This window comes from Miniopterus schreibersii (genome assembly GCF_964146895.1).
Source record: "Miniopterus schreibersii genome assembly, chromosome: 8".
Taxonomy (NCBI): Eukaryota; Metazoa; Chordata; class Mammalia; order Chiroptera; family Miniopteridae; genus Miniopterus; species Miniopterus schreibersii.
In genome coordinates, this window is record NC_138109.1 from 23761763 (window position 1) to 23779358 (window position 17596).

The 17596-nt window shown below is 38.9% G+C and overlaps 1 protein-coding gene across 7 annotated transcripts in view; it reads right to left on the bottom strand.

Annotated features, from left to right (window-relative positions):
• Positions 1-17596, bottom strand: part of SCMH1 (Scm polycomb group protein homolog 1) — a 97416-nt gene that overhangs the window by 29668 nt on the left and 50152 nt on the right. For all 7 annotated transcript variants that reach the window (XM_081143667.1, XM_081143661.1, XM_081143664.1 and 4 more), the window contains 2 exons: positions 12901-12989; positions 10634-10877 (listed from right to left, as the gene is read on the bottom strand). In XM_081143667.1, coding sequence (XP_080999793.1) covers positions 10634-10877; positions 12901-12989 — 333 coding nt within the window. The remainder of the gene's footprint in view (positions 1-10633; positions 10878-12900; positions 12990-17596) is intronic.

Consider the following 17596-nt stretch of genomic DNA (forward strand, 5'->3'; position numbering starts at 1 on the left):
GGCTGCCTCCTGCACACTCCCTGCCAGGGGTTGAGCCAGCAACCCAGGCATGTGCCCTGGCTGGGAATCGAATCGCGATCTCCTGGATCCTAGGTCGATGCTCAACTGCTGAGCCATGCCAGCTGGGCTAATTGCTACTGATTTGAATGAAAAATATTATGGGGGAAGAGGGGGAATCCTCTTATCTGACGAAACCTTTTACTGAGGAAACTACTTGGTTTATCACAACCTGGGTATTATGATAAAAGAGAATTATAAAAGCACTTTCCAAATCTTGTGAATTACCATCCCAACCCCTAAACAAAAACTACCAGAAAACCCCCTTACCTAACATGGCAATTATGTCCCGACACTCAACTTGTGCTGAGACTAGATAAGGGGTAATATTAAGCATCTACTGTGACCACTGAGAATATAAACAGAAAAAAATGCAACCCTTTGTCTTCAACAGGCAGGTTACAGTATAGTCCCCTTTTAAGGGAAGTGAGCGTGTCTCTCCATTCTGCACTAGTTAGACCATCCCTGATGTGTAGAGTTCACTCTCTCTGGGCAGAGCACTGTAAATTGAAACGGATCAAGAAGAGAGTCCAAGCTGATGAGGAGCTTAGAAACCATCCAATCTCAGAAATATCTAAAGAAAAAAGATCTGGAGGAACAAGAGTATCAAGAGCTATCTGAAAAGGTTTCAGGTGAAACAAGAAACAAAATTTGAGCCCTGGCTGGTGTGACTCAGCTGGTTGGGTGTTGTCCTGTGCACTGAAATGTTGGCGGTTTGATTCCCGGTCAGGGCACATGCCCGGGTTGCGGGCTCAATCCCCAGTTGAGGGGATGCAGGAGGCAGCTAATCGTTGCACTCTCACATCCATGTTTCTCCCTCTTTACTTCTCCTTTCATCTCTCTCTAAAAATCAATAAAAAAAGAAAAAAAAATTTGAGCCAATGGAAAGATACTGGTGGAAAGCAGATTTCAGCTCAAAAAACAAAAACAGAACATTTTTAGCCATTAGGACTATCACAAGTCAGAGGGTTCAATCTCCCGGGCTCTGGAAGAATTTAAGTTAGGGCTAGATGAGTATTTTCAGGGGATGGTCTTAAGGTGAGTCCTAAATTAGGCAAGAGGTTGAATTTGACGTCTTCAGAGCCCGAGATTCCAATATTCTATGGCTTTTTACCTTCCTGTCATCTTATATTTAATACAAAGGCAACTGACTGAATCTTATCCAAAATAACTTTTAGATGGAATATAACATGGTAAAGAGTGACTCTGAAATTTTTACATATTGGGAAGATGTTAAGCTCATGTTGGTAGACAGTTTTCTAAAATTCCAATTTTTCCCTGAAAGTTTAAATTTATCATTCACAACAAATTCTTATAGGTTGTCTTCCTTGAAGTGAACAACTCACTTAATTCTGGAGAAGGAGTCTGTCAAATATCTAAGTCAGTTGTTCTTTTAAAAGTAAAGATGATGTTCCATGAAAATCAGTGGCCACTTCAACTTGCAGCTCAATCAAATTAGTGCCTTTTTCCAAAACAACCATTACACTTGGATATTTTAAAGATAAAGCTGAACTCACAGAGGTTAAATGACTTGCCAAAGAACACATAGCTAAAGCTAGGATTTGAAGCTGGATCTTTCGGTCTCCAAAGCCCATGCTCTTTCCACTATATTACCCTGAAACCCACTGCAAAACAAGAGCGTATCCTCAAATAAAGGAAGGAAGATGAACGAAACATGCCTACTTATAATAATGAAGGGCATCGGGGTACTACTCATTTCTAGGTTTCTCCAATAATCCTTAGTTAGGAGTCTTAGTTGCCAAAAATAATTCATTATCAGATTTCTTCTCTCTGCAGCAACAACACAGCATATGGAATTGGAAACAGATCCATAAAATGTTAAGCAAGCCCAGCCTGTGTGTGTGCGTGCGTGCGTGCATGGATGTCCATGCGTATCTGTATCTGTAGGACATAGAACAGAAACCATGGAAAAGAAAAAAAGAACGGGGGGAAACCTATTTGGTTTATCAGTTTCCTGGACTGGGATCTTGTTTTCATTCACGGCAGTGTATCATTGGCCTTGGCATAGTAATGTAGAGGATGTGTTCTTTATTAGCTTTGCTCAGCTTGGCTGGGTTCAGCTATGTGCTGCCAGCTGGGCTGATGCCATGGCTGAAACTCCATTCCCCGAAATTCCAGTTCACTTAATAAAGCCTGGGCTGGCTTCTGCTCCTATCTAACTCAGTTAACACTTGCAATTCTCTACATCTAGCTCCTTCTTTCCCTCTTGACCCTAATTCCTAAAGCATGAATAGAGGACCTCTGCAATTATAAAGACATTTCATGTTTTCCTGGGATCTCCTTAGGCTGATAAATCTTTACAGACTGGAGAAAACAGGAGGACAATAAAATCTTGCATGATGCGGCCACAAGCCAATTTCAAAAACCTCATATTATTGACACTAAAAGGAGTGACTGACTTTAGCTGTCTAGGGTAACAGGTTAAGAGGTTTCAGGAGCAATTTCAGCAAGTGGAGGGCTATGTCTTCTCAGACGCCTAGGCTACTCAGAGAGGTGGCATGAAAGCACATTGTGAGGAAGCACCTGCTAGTCACATTCAGCGTTCCTTAGCATAAGACAGTGAATCTTAAAATCATACAAACTCCTGCCTCCTCGCCATATCACCCTCATAATCTTCTGTTTTTCTTTGCTTTGCTTAAGAGTTTGCCAAGTTTCCCTCATCTTCTTGATATACATGAATGTTTAGTTTTTGTTTTTCTTCTAGTCATTATTGACATTCAGAAATTCTCATAATTGTAACATTTCCTCAAAAATCATCTTGGGAATTAAGGGGGGAAATGTAATAAGATAGACTTTATATTACTGGTTTCCAATATGACTTTCCTAAGAACCACATACACTTACTTAAAATGGGGGACTTTGCAAGTTGATATCTATTGGTGCTGGCATACAGTCAGTGTTACAGTAAGAGCCTGCCAAAGAAAATTACATGCATCTAAGTATTCCCAAGAAAACAGCAGGTGTGGTCGGTCAGATTTATGAACTGTGTAAGTCAGTCCTCGCTATTTCCAGGAAGTTTGAGAGATGCCAGTTGTTTCATTACGCATGCCGAAAAACTGCTACCATTCTCAGGCATCTGTGGTTAGTGAAGGCAGGAGAACTGGGCAGAGCTAAGGGGCAGCTTAAGGAAGCTGGAAGGAAGGCATAGAACAGGATTTTTTTGTCCCTTGGGCAGATATAATTAGAATCAGTGAGAGAACCCAGATCCCGTTTCATAATCTAGTACTACTCATTTCATTTCTCATAGTCCTATTTCTATTTGTGTACAACAAGCCGACAATAAGAGAAAACCAGTTATCGGAGCTCTGGCTCACTGCACAAACCTCATCTCATAAATATATATTTTCTGATCAAAACAATGCTTAAAATGCCTGTGTGTGCAGTTCCCTTTTCCTAGGCTGTCTAGGCATCTTAATTCAGATATAACTAGCATAACAGACATGGTGCATGGTGCTATGCATTTGCACACCCATTTTTCATTTAAATCAATCAACCTGGAAAGGAAACACTTCTCTATTACCTACACTGAGCCTAACACTGCTAATACGAGGCTGCTCTACAATTGTTGGATAGATGGATGAATAAAGGCCAAAGTTTCTAGATGTGATTAGAGTACAAGGTCAGAATGGAAATAAGGACGGTGTGTGTGTGTGTGTGTGTGTGTGTGGAGGGAGGAAATGGTATGTTAAATAAAGGCCAGGCCTGGAACTAGTATATCTGAGAGGGTGAAAGGGAAAGTAGCCAAGTGCCTGTCCTTATTAAGGCACCAAAGAATTGTTCACTTATTACTCAATGTGCCCACACTTTTTCTCAGATGTGTTAGTGAAACACATCTTCTCAGGAGACAAGAGGGGTATACTGGTTGCCAGGGTTTCCTGTAGAGGGGACATTCTCCTGCTTGTTGTGGCTTAGTAGAAAAAGAAGTTGGGTGGAAGGGAAGGGGGGTAGTCCAGGTGTGGAGGTGTACATATGTTTTAGTGACAGAGAGGTGGGTGAATATGGGCTCAGAGATGAGCCTTTCTAGAGATGAGTGTTTCTTGCCACTCTTAATTTTGGCTACAAGGTTTCCATAATTTAAAAAATAAAACATTAAATAACTTAATCTGCTATTAAAATTGCAGTAGCATTCTCACTTTTATAATTGATTATTAACTTTATATGATAATGATTAGAAATAAAATCAGAAAATATAGCATGATATATTTCACTCAGCAAATATTATTGAATAACTATGTGCCAAGTGCTGGGAATATAAAGATGAAGTTAATAAATTAGTTCTACTTAATAAGAACCACAGGCAGAAATAAATCCTAACTTCCTAGACATGGCAGAAAGAATTTTAGCTCCCTTATTAATGCTTATACTGCAAAAAATAGCATTATTTTACATGTTACAGTGGTAGCTACTTGTTAAATAAATAGTGATGGTGTTAAAATAAACTTTAAGAACTCACATTTTGGTTTCTTTATTCAAAGGATATGACCCTCAGTCTTAGCCTTGCCATGGCAGTCACTGCTTCAGTTCTCTCTCATCTGGAATACTATAACAGCTTCTTAACTCAGATCTCTGCCTTCAGCTCCTGAAAGCCACTCATCCTTTCACTGCTACCAGAATGGTTCTTCTACAACACAAACCTGACCTGCGACTCCACTAATTAAAGCTCATTCAATGGCTCTCATTGCTTTTGGGGTAAAGACCCAGATCCTTAAAATGATCTAAAAGGAAGCTGTGCATTTCCTGTGCCTTCCTCTCCAGGTTTCTCTCTCCTTACACCCTACAAGCTAGTCACTTAAACATCTTTGAATTCCATCTCAACTATATTTTTGTTGTGTTTTGTTTTGTTTTTAAATCTTGGGCCTCCATTCATGTGTTCCCTCTGCTAGTTAGAATTCTTTCTCCCTCCCTGTTCCTCAGGTTCCAACTTAGAGGTCATTTTACTTGGAAGCCTTCCCTGACCTCCACCTTCCAATCCTCCAATCTAGATTAGGGGCCTTTTGAACTTTGTTATTACAAAGTTGTAATTCTCTACTGGTCTATATGCTCACAAAACTGTAAACTCTAAAGGCAGAATCCTCATCAATTGATCCAGTGACCAGCACTTAGTCATGACTTGTTAGAACTTGAAGGGCTGGCTGGTTGAGGAATATCCGACAGTCCATCAGTTGACCTACACATTAGCCTTGGTTGTGTTATTTTTGCCTCTACCCCAGTTTTTTCTTGTGTAGTTTAGGATTATAGTTTAACCAACCCTCTTTCTGACCCAGACTCCCAAAGTGATTATAGTGTGGTTTCCTATGTAGTTTTACAACAGGAAGAGGTCATCCATAATGTAAGGGAAACACTTTTTGAATGTTTCACAGAAAAAAAAGGGAGAGACATTCTGATAGTTTTGTTTTTAAGCATCAAATTCTTACTCTCCAGACCAGGGAAATACTCCTGCACATCAACCCCAGCAATCAGTCAGGTTTTGTTTTCTCTCTGCACAATGCCACAGGTGGAAAGGGTAGGCTGAAGGGTAAACGAGGCCGGCCTGACCATTTACTCCAATAGGTATGCTCCGCACTCCTGCTGGACTCCTACATTTGTAGCAGCATATGGAGAGCAGCGAGACCAAGCTTGTCCTATATGAAGTCACAAAAGACTGATGTACAATCCAGAATGCAATAGATTTAGAATAAAAATATAAATATGAAGTAGCTTGGATCTCATGTTCTCTTACTGTTGTAAAATTACACAGGCAGCTAAACTAAAGTATGAAACTGGCTTGCCCAGCCTGAAATCAGAGCAAGGGGTGTTGAGTGGATTATTATGATGGCTAATGGCCTAATTAGCATTAATGACTATGCTAGATGCATTGAACTTTTTATTTGGTTTCTTAAATTTAAAAAGTAATACATGCCTCTGTTTCAATTTTAAGTCACACAGATAAAAAGTGCAGAGCTAAAAAAGAGAGGTTCTGCCTTTTATAACCAAATGCCCTGGATTAGTTGCAAGCTTGGTATTTGCTGTCCACAGAAGTTGGGTTGGCCCCAGGAACTTATAAGCTAAGGAGGATCTGGCGTAGCAAAGGAGAAACAGCTGGTATACAGGGGTTCCCTTAGAGAGGAACAGAACCCTATATGGATGGAGGGCAGAGCTAGATGGTAGGTAAGCTGAGGGATCTGGAATCAAGTAGGAGACAGTTATAGGAGTCACCTATTACCCATCCCCAAGATTAGGAAACTACACAGCATTACAGGGGGAGAGGACCCTTAGGGATCATCTAATTCAAACTCTCACATTCAGAATGACTTGCTCAAAGACACACACTGAGTTTGTGGTCCAGGTGGGATTAGACCCCAGTTCGATGCTCTGATATTACACTACAGTGCTTCTTCCTTATTTCGTACCAGGATCTGGAAGCCAAAATCCAGGGTCTCAAATGAAGCTTTAAAGAGAGCCCATAGGAGAACCGGGAGAGTAGAGGGGAGGCCTGTGAAGGCAATATGGCTCAAGGTGATGGCCCTGACAGCTGGTCCTACTGAAAGATCTCCATGGTCTCCCTCTAGACTGGGATACCAACAAGATCAAGTCACTTAGTCCTATGAACTTTTCTCATAAATAAAATGTACCTGAAAAGAATTATATCTGGTTCAGAGTTACCAGGAAGATAAAATGAAATAACATGTGTAAAAGAACATTAAATATTGGTATTTTTTCCTACTTACTGCAAGAAACAATCTCATTACTTTCAGTTTCTTTCACATTTGCACACTAGTGACTGGAAAGTAGAAAAGAAGGAGATTGTATGATTAGAAAGAGAATGGGCTTACACATACAGAGAACATCTTGTTTTGTGAAATGAATTGAGTAACCACATTTTTTCCACATTGTATCACTTGCTCCATAGCCAGGGCACTGAGATGGCTGAAGTTCTGTTATTACTGAAGATTACGTTACAGAACCTACTGAGGGGTCTGGGTGGGGAAAGAGGGAACTGCTGGAGGAAACAACCTGGCTGGAATGATGACTGAAGGACCTGGTCTGGAAATGCCAACTGGAAGGAGGGCTCTCTCTACCTTCTGAGCCTGGTCCTTCTGGTTATTTCTGTTAAAAATCTAAAATCTCTAGAGACATACACAGAATTGGAGAGGAAAACAGTCAGAAAATACCTCTGGAGGCATCAACCACAATGTGAGTCATATTGCTTATCAGCATGGTGTGCAGTCAGAAAGGAATGCATGTCCAGCAATTCTTGGACACAAATACTCTCAGCTTTTCTGGCTCTTGAGAACTGTCTAACTGCTGCAAGAGATTTATTGATCAACGTAACAAGAGTTCTCTAGGCAAAACAGTGAGAAAATAAACCAAACTGAATATAAACTGAATCAGCAAGGCTTATCTTGTTTTAGTTTCAAGTAAATAAAAATGGCTCCACCACCACTTCCAAGGTACTTCTCTTCTTGCTGCTTCCACAGAGGGGTGGCAATGGATCTCTCATACCAACCCCAGGGCACTTGTTTCTTGAAGCATATAAAGACGAAGTAGCACTTCCCTGTTGCAAGACTTGTGTCTCACACCCCCCAGCCCCCATCTCAAGTTCCTTCTGCCTCAGGGCCACCAGCCTAACCCAGCCACCCCGCCTCTTCCTTACCCAACATACCATAGCACAACTCGTTCCCTGGAGAGCAACCCAAGTGATTTTTAAAAAATTACAGCTTTATTGACATATAATTCACATACCATAAAATCTACCCTTTTAAAGTGTATAATTCAGAGTTGTGCAAACATCCCAATTTTAAAACATACTCATAATCTCAAAAAGAAACCCCAAACCTATTAGCAGTCATTCCCCTGCCCCCTGACCACCACTAATCTATTTTTGTCTCTATGTTTTTGCCTATTATGGATATTTTATATAAATACAATCATATGATTTTTTGTGACTGGCTTTTTTCACTTAGCATAATATCTTTAAGGTACTTGTATGTGGTAGTATATATCAGTACTTCATTCCTTTTTACTGCAAATTACTAGTTCATATGGATATACATTTTATTTATCTATTCATCAGAGGATGAATATTTGGGTTATTTCAATTTTTTGGCTATTATGAATAATGAACGCTGCCTTGAAGATTCATGATATATTTTTGTGTGGACATGTTTTCTATTCTCTTCGATATATACTCTCGAGTGGAACTACTGGATCACAGGTAACTCTATATTTAATATTTTGAGTAACTTCCAAACTGTTCCCAAAGTGGCTGTAGTATTTTAGTCTTACTAGCAATGTACAAAAGTTCCAATTTCTCCACATTTTGATTGTAATAATACCCACAGGTGTGAAGTGGTGTCTCATTGTGGCTTTGATTTGCATTTCCCTATTGACTAATGATGTAGAGAATCTTTTCAAGTGTTTATTGGCCGTTTGTATGTCCTGGGAGAAAAGTCTATTCAAACCCTTTGCCCATTTTTTTAAACTGGATTATTTGCCTTTTTTACTGTTGAGTTGTAAGTGTTCCTTTGTATTCAGGATATAAATGCAAGTGATTTTTAAAAAGTAAATCAGCATTTGTCACAACCCTACAGGGTACCCTCTAATGATTCCCTACTATGTTTATAATAAAATCCAAACTCCCACTCTGGCTGACAAGGTCCTGTTTCAGCAGCGCCACTCTCCCCTCACACAGTGCACTGTGTCGGAGCAGCCATTCTCAGCACCACTGGTATGCATGCCTCAGCACACACTTTTGTGTGGATGGATGTTTTCTATTCTCTTGGTCATAAACCCAGGAGTGGAACTGTCTGCTTGGAATTCTCTTTCCTTGAACGGCTCCTTCTCATAATTCAGTTCAAACGTCACCTTTTCAGACAAAATTTCTTTAAAAGGCGTATTAAAGAAGCTCCTCTTCACAAAGAGGAGCAAGAAAATTTAGGGGAATGATGGATAAGATCATTATCTTGATTGTAGTAATGGTTTCATGGCTGTAAACATACATCAAAACTTTTCAAATTGTATACTTTAAGTATTTGCCACTTATTTTACTTTATACTTCAATGAAGCTATTAAACAAAAAACTTCCTTCACAATTATACCTTCACTGTCACTATGTTATCACACTTTATGTCCTTAGAAGAAACTGTATATCTGAAATTACCTTGTTTATTTCTTGATTTAAATGTTTACTATCTCATCCTAGTAGAAGGGAAGTACATGAGGGCAGGAATGTTGTTCATCTTTGTAACTGCTGTATCCTCAGCTTGGTTCAAAACTAGGTGCTCTATAAGTAGTTGGCTAATTCAGTGAATGAATTCAATAAAGGTTTAGAAGAGACCCACACAACAGAAGGATGGCTTTCTATTCCCCCACATTCATCACTACTTTTAGATTTAAAGGGATGAGATTCATATTATTTCCTTTATTAAGAGCAGCTGTCTCAAACTCTATCCTCCAACATTATCATCATTTGAAATATCATTTACTATTCAATGACTCTGTGGTACTATTCTAGCACTTTATATATACTCTCATTGGTAGTGGTTATTTTTAGAATAGTATTATAATAATGGTAATAGAGCATATAATATAGTAATAATATAGCATAATTATAATAAATATAATATAGTGTTAGTAACAATAATAGCAGCAATAATACAATAAAAACATGTTTAGCATTTGCTATTTGCCAGATATTATGTAAGCAATTTACCCACGTAATCTCATTTATTCCTCACAATAACTTTGTAAAGTAGGTATTTTTTTAAAAAAATCCTCACCCAAGGATATTTTTTCCATTGCTCTTCAGAGAGAGTGGAAGGGGGGGAGAGAGAGAGGGAAAGAGAGAGAGAAAGAAACATCGAGGTGAGAGACACATTGATGGGTTGCCTTCTGCACACACCCCACCTCGGCTGGGGATCGAGCCTGTAACTGACGTAAGTGCCCTTGGCTGGAATCGAACCTGGGACCCTTCAGTCCGTGGGCCAATGGTCTAACCACTGAGAAAATAGGCCAGGGCTGACATAGGTATTCTTTTACAGATGAGGAATTTGAGGGTTAGAAAGGTGAACTAACTGACCAAAGCCACACAGCTGGTAAAAGCCAGAGCCAGAACTCAAACCTGAGTCTCTCTTTCCTCAAAGCCTATGCTTTTCCCATTCTGCTACTGTGCTTCTCAAGTATTTTTACAACACAATGTTACTCCAGCTTACATAAAAGCCCCTAAGACCTGAGGAAGATGTGCACCTAGAGAATGACACTACTCAAACTCTGAAATGGGTTAGGAACAAAAGTAAGAGAATTGAGAGGGTAGCTGTCTGAGAATAAACCAAGATATTTAGAGCAAGGAATTTTTACTTTCTCACAAACTCCATGCCTACCTTCATTTGACATTTTATTCTTACTGTTTCTGGTTACTTTCAGGCAGACTTTGGTTTTTACCTAAGTTGCTGGCCTTTGCTCCTCCTCTGCCTACTAGTGAGGTTTACTGGTGGAGACATGCTGACCATGAGAGATCTAGGTAATCTTCATCATCAATTTGGGTTCTGATTTCAAGGGCTCATAGATCGGCCTTTACCTTTAGTGCCAGGCGGCTGTAGGTTGTCTCCAGTCAAGGAACACCAGCCCACAGGGAAGATGTCCCGGGAGTCGAAGCGGCACCAGTAGTCAAAGGCCCCTCGCCACCCATCAAAAGTGACAAGCACCTCTGAGCCCCGCACCTCCCCTATAGTGGCTGGACAAATGAAATGAGGGTTCTTCCTGTCCACAGCTTCTAACTTCATTCCCATTTTGAAGTAGTTGTGGGAAGGCGATGGTGGTTCCTAGATGAGAAACAGAAATATATAGACCTAGACACAGAGAACCCTTAGGTATGCCAAAAGGCTGCTACCTTGTTTGGATGATTAAAAAGGAACTGGTAGGTAAGATTTATAATAGGGATTTAGTCTTTCTTTTAAATGAATTTCAAAGAATACTAAAGTATTACTTTGTTAATCCTAACATTGTGATATGCTTCAGTAGTTTTTAAAGTAAAAGGTAATGGATAAATTTGAACCCCATTTTGTGACCTTCCCCCGATACCATTCCCCATGCATGTTTTTGTATTTTACTATATACATACATATCTATTTGCATATTTGATAATTTTATATAAATGGTATACTATACATATGATTCTATAAGTTGTTTTCTTGTTCAACAATATGTTTTTGATATTTATCCATGTTAATAAATATAGCTCCAGCTCATTTTAACTGCTAATAGTATTCCATTATATGAATATATCACAATTTAGTCATTCTTTTGATGTCCATTTAAGGCTTTTCCAACTGTTTATGAATTCAAGAGTTTTAATGACCATTCTTGCACTTGTTCCTTTGTAACATGTGGGAGGGTTTCTTTAGGATATATATCTAGGAGTAAAGTTGTTGCATTATAGGATAGATGTACACATCTTCTGCTTTATTAAATATAGTTCAATTGCCTTCCAAAGTGGTTGTAACATTATATACTCTCTAGCAGTGTTCTTTCTCCTCTCTTTCTCTCTCTCTCTCTCTCTCTCTCTCTCTCTCTCTCTCTCACACACACACATACACACACACACAGATCTGTAATGTAATTGCATAGATCAAGTTAAAAAAAAAGTGTTGTACATTCTATTTGTTACTCTGGTTTTACTGTCTGATCCTATACCAACTGACTCCATTCCTGCCCCTACCTAAAGCCCAGGCAGAGACTTGCCTCATCAATGTAACAGTCTTTTTGTGAAGGAGTAAACATTTGAGGTATCTGATCTGGTTTTGTATGTGGCAGTCTCAGGTCTATTCCCTGGCTTGCCTGGGCCCAAGGCCTCATCTTCTATCCTACTGTGGCTAATAAAAGACAAGATTCTTGGAAAGACTGGCAAAGCCTCTTAAAACACCTGAGGTTTAGTGCATGCATGTGATGCTTTAGTTTTTCTTCTTCATTTTGGCCTCTGGAGAGTTTCCTTGCTTTTTAGTAAGCTCGACAAGGCATTTAAAAGAGCAGCTGTTGCCCCTGCCCCCACCAAACAGCTTGAGATGTTCTGTAGTTTAAAACTACCCAGTATACTATATATTCTGGGAGCCAGAGTGCTCTCAGGGTTTAGACTTTAATAGCAGCACAGGCAACACCAATTCAGTCCCCTTTATAGCTCTAACCTCATTAAAGAACTCAACTGAGAGCAGACTGAGTTCCTCATCCCTTGAGAAATAAGGAAGAATTAATACAGGTTTTCGATTTCTGTTCCACCACTTACTAGCCATATGATCTTGGGCAAGTTCCTTATTCAAAAGTATTTGTTTCCTTAACTATTAAATGGAAATAATTCTCATTTCAAAAAGTAAACTGTGGGTACTGAGTGAGATAGTGTATGTAAACTCAAACATACTATAGGACCCCAAAATTGTCTCCTTTCTTTCTCTCTACTTAGTGTATGAACCTTACAGAACCCCAAGATCTATAACAAGAACAGCTCCTTTAGATTTATATCACATTTTATATGTTTTACTAGTAAACACATTTTAACTTACCTATCCTGTGAGGTAGACAGAATCCCACTTTATACATGAAGTCAAAAGGACATAGCTTATTATTGGTAGAGCTGGGACCCCAAAACCAGAAATCATAATTTATAGTTTAATATTACTCTGGGGATAATTGCTGCTTCATAAGATACTAAACAATCCTTCTGCTGAATTAGTTTCTGAGAAGGCATCCTCAGGCCATAAATAGAATGTAGACATCAGAGGCTCAGGAACTGAAAGAATGTAAGCATCTGACATTAAACTGTTTGGAGTTGGTGATATCTGAGGGACACAGTACCTTGTGGAAAATCCTGATGGGAGCCATTTCTGCTCCATTTAATGTCTTCAAAAGGAACATGGGCCAAGAGGAGGCATTCAGCCGAAATCCTGCAGCAAACATAATAGGCAACAGATAAAAACTATGTTTCAAAGGAAATGGCAATATCAAGTTTTCCCTTTGGAATCCAGCTACTCCTCCATAACCTATACTGTGATAAGTTACAGAATCATAGACTGTTAGGAAAGGACTTAAAGGTTAAATAGGAGAAATGCCTCATTAGACAGGTGAGGAAATGAGGCACATAGAGGGAATGTAACTTGCCCAAGTGTAATGTCGCAAAGTAAGTAGTGGAACAAAGTCCCCAACCAAGTGTCCTGACTCCAAGATAAGTATTACAGATTATATATCATAGCACCTAAAAAGTTTTCCTTGAAAAATCCAAAATAGATGTGAGATAAGATTAACAAATACTTAGAAATGGTCTAGACAGTAGAGTTTGAAAGTTATTCTTTTTCTTAATAATCTCTTAAGAAGAAATCAAATATGTCAACTGATAAACCCAACATACAAGTAAATCTTTTTGGTTTATCTCAATATAAATTAGCTCACTATTTCTCTCTTTCTCTTTAGTGTGCAACTCTCTCTCACTTCTCTTACACACACACACACACACACACACAAGTACGAAACACATTTTTATGCTCATTTTTTACTTAACTAAGGATCAGGCAATGATGAAGATGAAAGTAAATCTTTTTGGTTTATCTCAATATAAATTAGCTCACTATTTCTCTCTTTCTCTTTAGTGTGCAACTCTCTCTCACTTCTCTTACACACACACACACACACACACACACACAAGTACGAAACACATTTTTATGCTCATTTTTTACTTAAACAACTAAGGATCAGGCAATGATGAAGATGAAAGGGATCATCCTATTAAAAAATATTCATTTTACAAAAAAAGTAAAAAAGTCTAGAGAGGTTAATTGTCCCTTATCATTAAGTAAGGAAAAGTCAATAAGATTGTACCATTTAATTAATAAATTATAAAAATAAGATCGCTATTGTAGTTAGTTCCAATTAGTAGGAAGAAGCTCCAAGTACTTCTTTCAATTTGGCTTCAACTGTCTCTCCTGAGATACCAAAATCTAGTGCTTTGTGATAGTCTCCCAATCTACCTCAGCTTTCCCATGCCTGACAAAAGAACAGACAGACTGCACCAAAGCTACAGAGCTGGAAGCTACAATAGAATCTGATATTATTGAACTCTTTATTGTGTGCCAGACACTGTACCAATCACTTTTCACTGACTACCTAATCCCCATACAACCCAGTGAGGTAGATAGTATCTTCATTTTGTAGATGAGAAAAGAGATATAAAGTAAACTGCTTAAGATTTCTAAGTGAGCAAATGACAAAAATAGGATTGAAATCCAGGCAATCTGATCCTTGAGCCCACACTCTTGACTACTATGTTAAATTATAATGTGTAGATAAAATGAAAAAGGAAGAATCAGCTTTTGGGATTAAATATTAATAACTATAATTAAATTCATGGGGAAGAGGTGAGAAGACAGAAGAAAATGAAACTAAGAAGAGTTACCATCGTGTATGACTAAAACTTTTAGTCTCAAAGCTAGCTAGGCTAAGCCAAGCTTCCCAAGGTCAGGAGATAACTTGGAATAGCTCATTCACACCAACAATGGTGACAGCAATACAGGCATTCCTATCACTTAATCTAAAACAGCCATCACTTACTTTTTTTGCTTGTCTAGCTTTTTTTTTCCCTTTTGGAAAAAAGCCCCATCCAAATTCTATGTGCTTTGTTGGGCATATCTGTCACAAGGCTCTACCTACTTGACCATGGAATGGAAAATAATGCCATTGAAGAGCATTAGATTCCCCAAGTTGGGTCAACTGTTTTCTGATATGATATGCATATTGGAGGAGTCTTTCTCTGAGATCATGGCTAGAAATATGTCTGTAGATTTGGCACTGCTACATGGAGAACTGAACTGAGAATAAAGCCAAAGTAGAACAAGTGATGGAGAGATATGAGAGTGTTTAAAATCCTGTGCCCAGACACACTGAACACCAGGCCTTCTCAGTTATACGCAGCACTAATTCCTGTTTCCTCTTTTCCCCCTCCTCTAACTTGGTTTGAGTTGGGCTTTTATACTCATAGTGCAAAGAGTCTTGACTACTACTCTTCCTTTGATCATGGTTAAAAGAAAAAAATTAAATTTCTGCAGAAATTCAGGTTCAGGCCCAGTCTGTGTGTGGGAAAAACAACTCTCCTTAGGTCAGGGAAGGGCTGAAGCAAGCCAAGCTTAGAGCAGATTTGCCATGAGTGGATAAGGCAAAGCAAGGCACAACTGTCCTAGAAATATGCTCCCTACACCTTGGTAAAAGAGAGGAGTAGGGAGGAGTATCTGCACAATTAAAAAATTCAGATTCAGGCTCTCAGTTCCCAGCAAGTAGAGTGCCTCGCCATCTAACACTCAATTCCATTTTTTTAGGAAGAGGTTACCGAGGGGCTTCTATCTCATCTGGAACATGAAGAACTAAAAAAATCCTCTCAGCTTTGGGAACACACAATAACATTCTAACAGCTGATATGTACTGAATGATTATAATGTATTAAATGTTTTACATGCAATTTCTTACTAGATATTTGAAATAATACCATGAGGTATGCACTATTGTTATCCCTAGCTTGCAGATGATAAAACAGAAGCTCAAGAGAAGCAGCTTGTCCAAGGTAGTAAGTTGTGGAGGAAGATTCCAATGTATGATCTTACTCCAGACCTTGTGGTTCTTAATATGTTTCACTACCTCCTAGCAAGCTTCTTCAAGAGTAGAAGGGCAAGGTAGAAATGTTACCCACCCAAGGAACTACAAGGTGTGGGACTCCCTACCACCCACTGCCCCATATTCATTTTATACTATAGATGACAAAATTAAGTCCAAAGAGGCTAGGAAACTTTTTCACGGTCATGTAAGCTGCTGTCGGAGTCAGGATGGAGCCCTAGGACTTTGCATCTGGTTCTCTTTCCCTGCACTATGCTGCCTCCTAAAGGAAACACCGATTACACACACATTATGTGCCAGGCTCCATGTGCTAAAGAAGCACTTGAACTGGGTTATCTCACTTAATCACTACTGCAACTCTGTGACTTAGATACAAAAAAAGTAGCACTGGTGCTGGAGCCAGGCTGCCTCCATTCAAATCTACCTCTGACACTTACCCAGTGTGTAACTTGTAAATTAATCAACTTCTCTCTGGCTTTAGTTTCCTCAACACTAAGAATAGTAACTACCTCAGTGGGTTGTTCTAAGGATTAATACATGTGAAGGACTTAAAATTCTGCCTGATATATAGTAAGTATTAGATAAATGCTGGCTATTATTTTTAACATTATAGATGAAAAGGCTGAGGTTAGAGAAATTAAGTAAAATACCCACGGTTACAATTTTACTAAGTACATAATCCAATAGACAGGATTTAAACTCAACTCCTTTGTCTCCAGAGCCTTCATTATTAATTATCACATTAATACCTTCAAATATTTCATCACTTAGTTCTCCCATACTGTTTCTCTTGGTACAAAGAGTTGAAGTCATAAATTTGTGAAAGCAGGAAGAAAAGAAGAAAGATGACAAATTGAAGGTCTCCTCAAATTAAACAATGGCCCAGGTGCTTGCAAGGAAAACAACAGGTGGGTAAGAAATCCTAACCTCTAAATGTGGGGGGTACCTCAGCGCCTGGCAGTTTTGTGGTCCCTACTCTTTTCCTGTCAAATAATGACTGCCAATTTATATGTCCAACCCAAACCTCTGCCCCGAGTTTCATGCTCATATTTCCAACTGACTTATTCTGTAACTCTAAGTGGATGCCAAAAGTTCTTGAAATGAGTAAGTCTAAAACAGAACTCTTGACTTTGCTGCCCCCTCCAAACTTGTTCTTTCCTTTGTCATCTCATCTTAGTTAATGGCACCACTTATTAAACCCAGGTGCTCAGACCAAAAAGCCTACACTAAGTCACTCTTGATTCCTCCCTTGCTATTACCCCTCAAATAAAATTAATCAGCAAGTCTTGATGGTGCTTTCATTTCATATATCCTAAATTAAACCATTTCTCACCATTATATATTCTCACCCACTACTAACCACCCTAGTTTAAGCCACAGACTTTGCCAGGACTACTAAAACAGCCTTGTAACCTAGACTCTCAGTTTCCACTTTTGCCTCCTACTGTGTTTTCCACATAGCAGCCAGAATGATATGTTCATGTATTTTAAAATATAAATCAGATCACACTCTTATGCTCACATCCCATAACACAAAATAAATCTAAACTCTTTATGTATGTTAACAAGATTTACATGATCTGGAACTTGCTTACCTGTCATAACTCATCTCCTATCACTACCCTGTCCTCCACGCACCAGTCTTTCTCTCCCTCAAACACACCAAGCTGAGTCTCTCTGCCACAAACACCCCTCCCTTTCCTTTAACAATTAGTTCTTTGCTGAAATCTCAGCTCCTCAGAGAGGCATTCCTAGACTACCCTATCTAAAATAGCCTCCTAAATCCTGTTCCCTTCTATTTATCCTTAGCTCTATCACTGCATGAATTTTTCTTTTGTCTTTATAATGTGTGTGTATTTTCCAACTAGAATATAAGCTCCATTAAGAGTTTTATTGA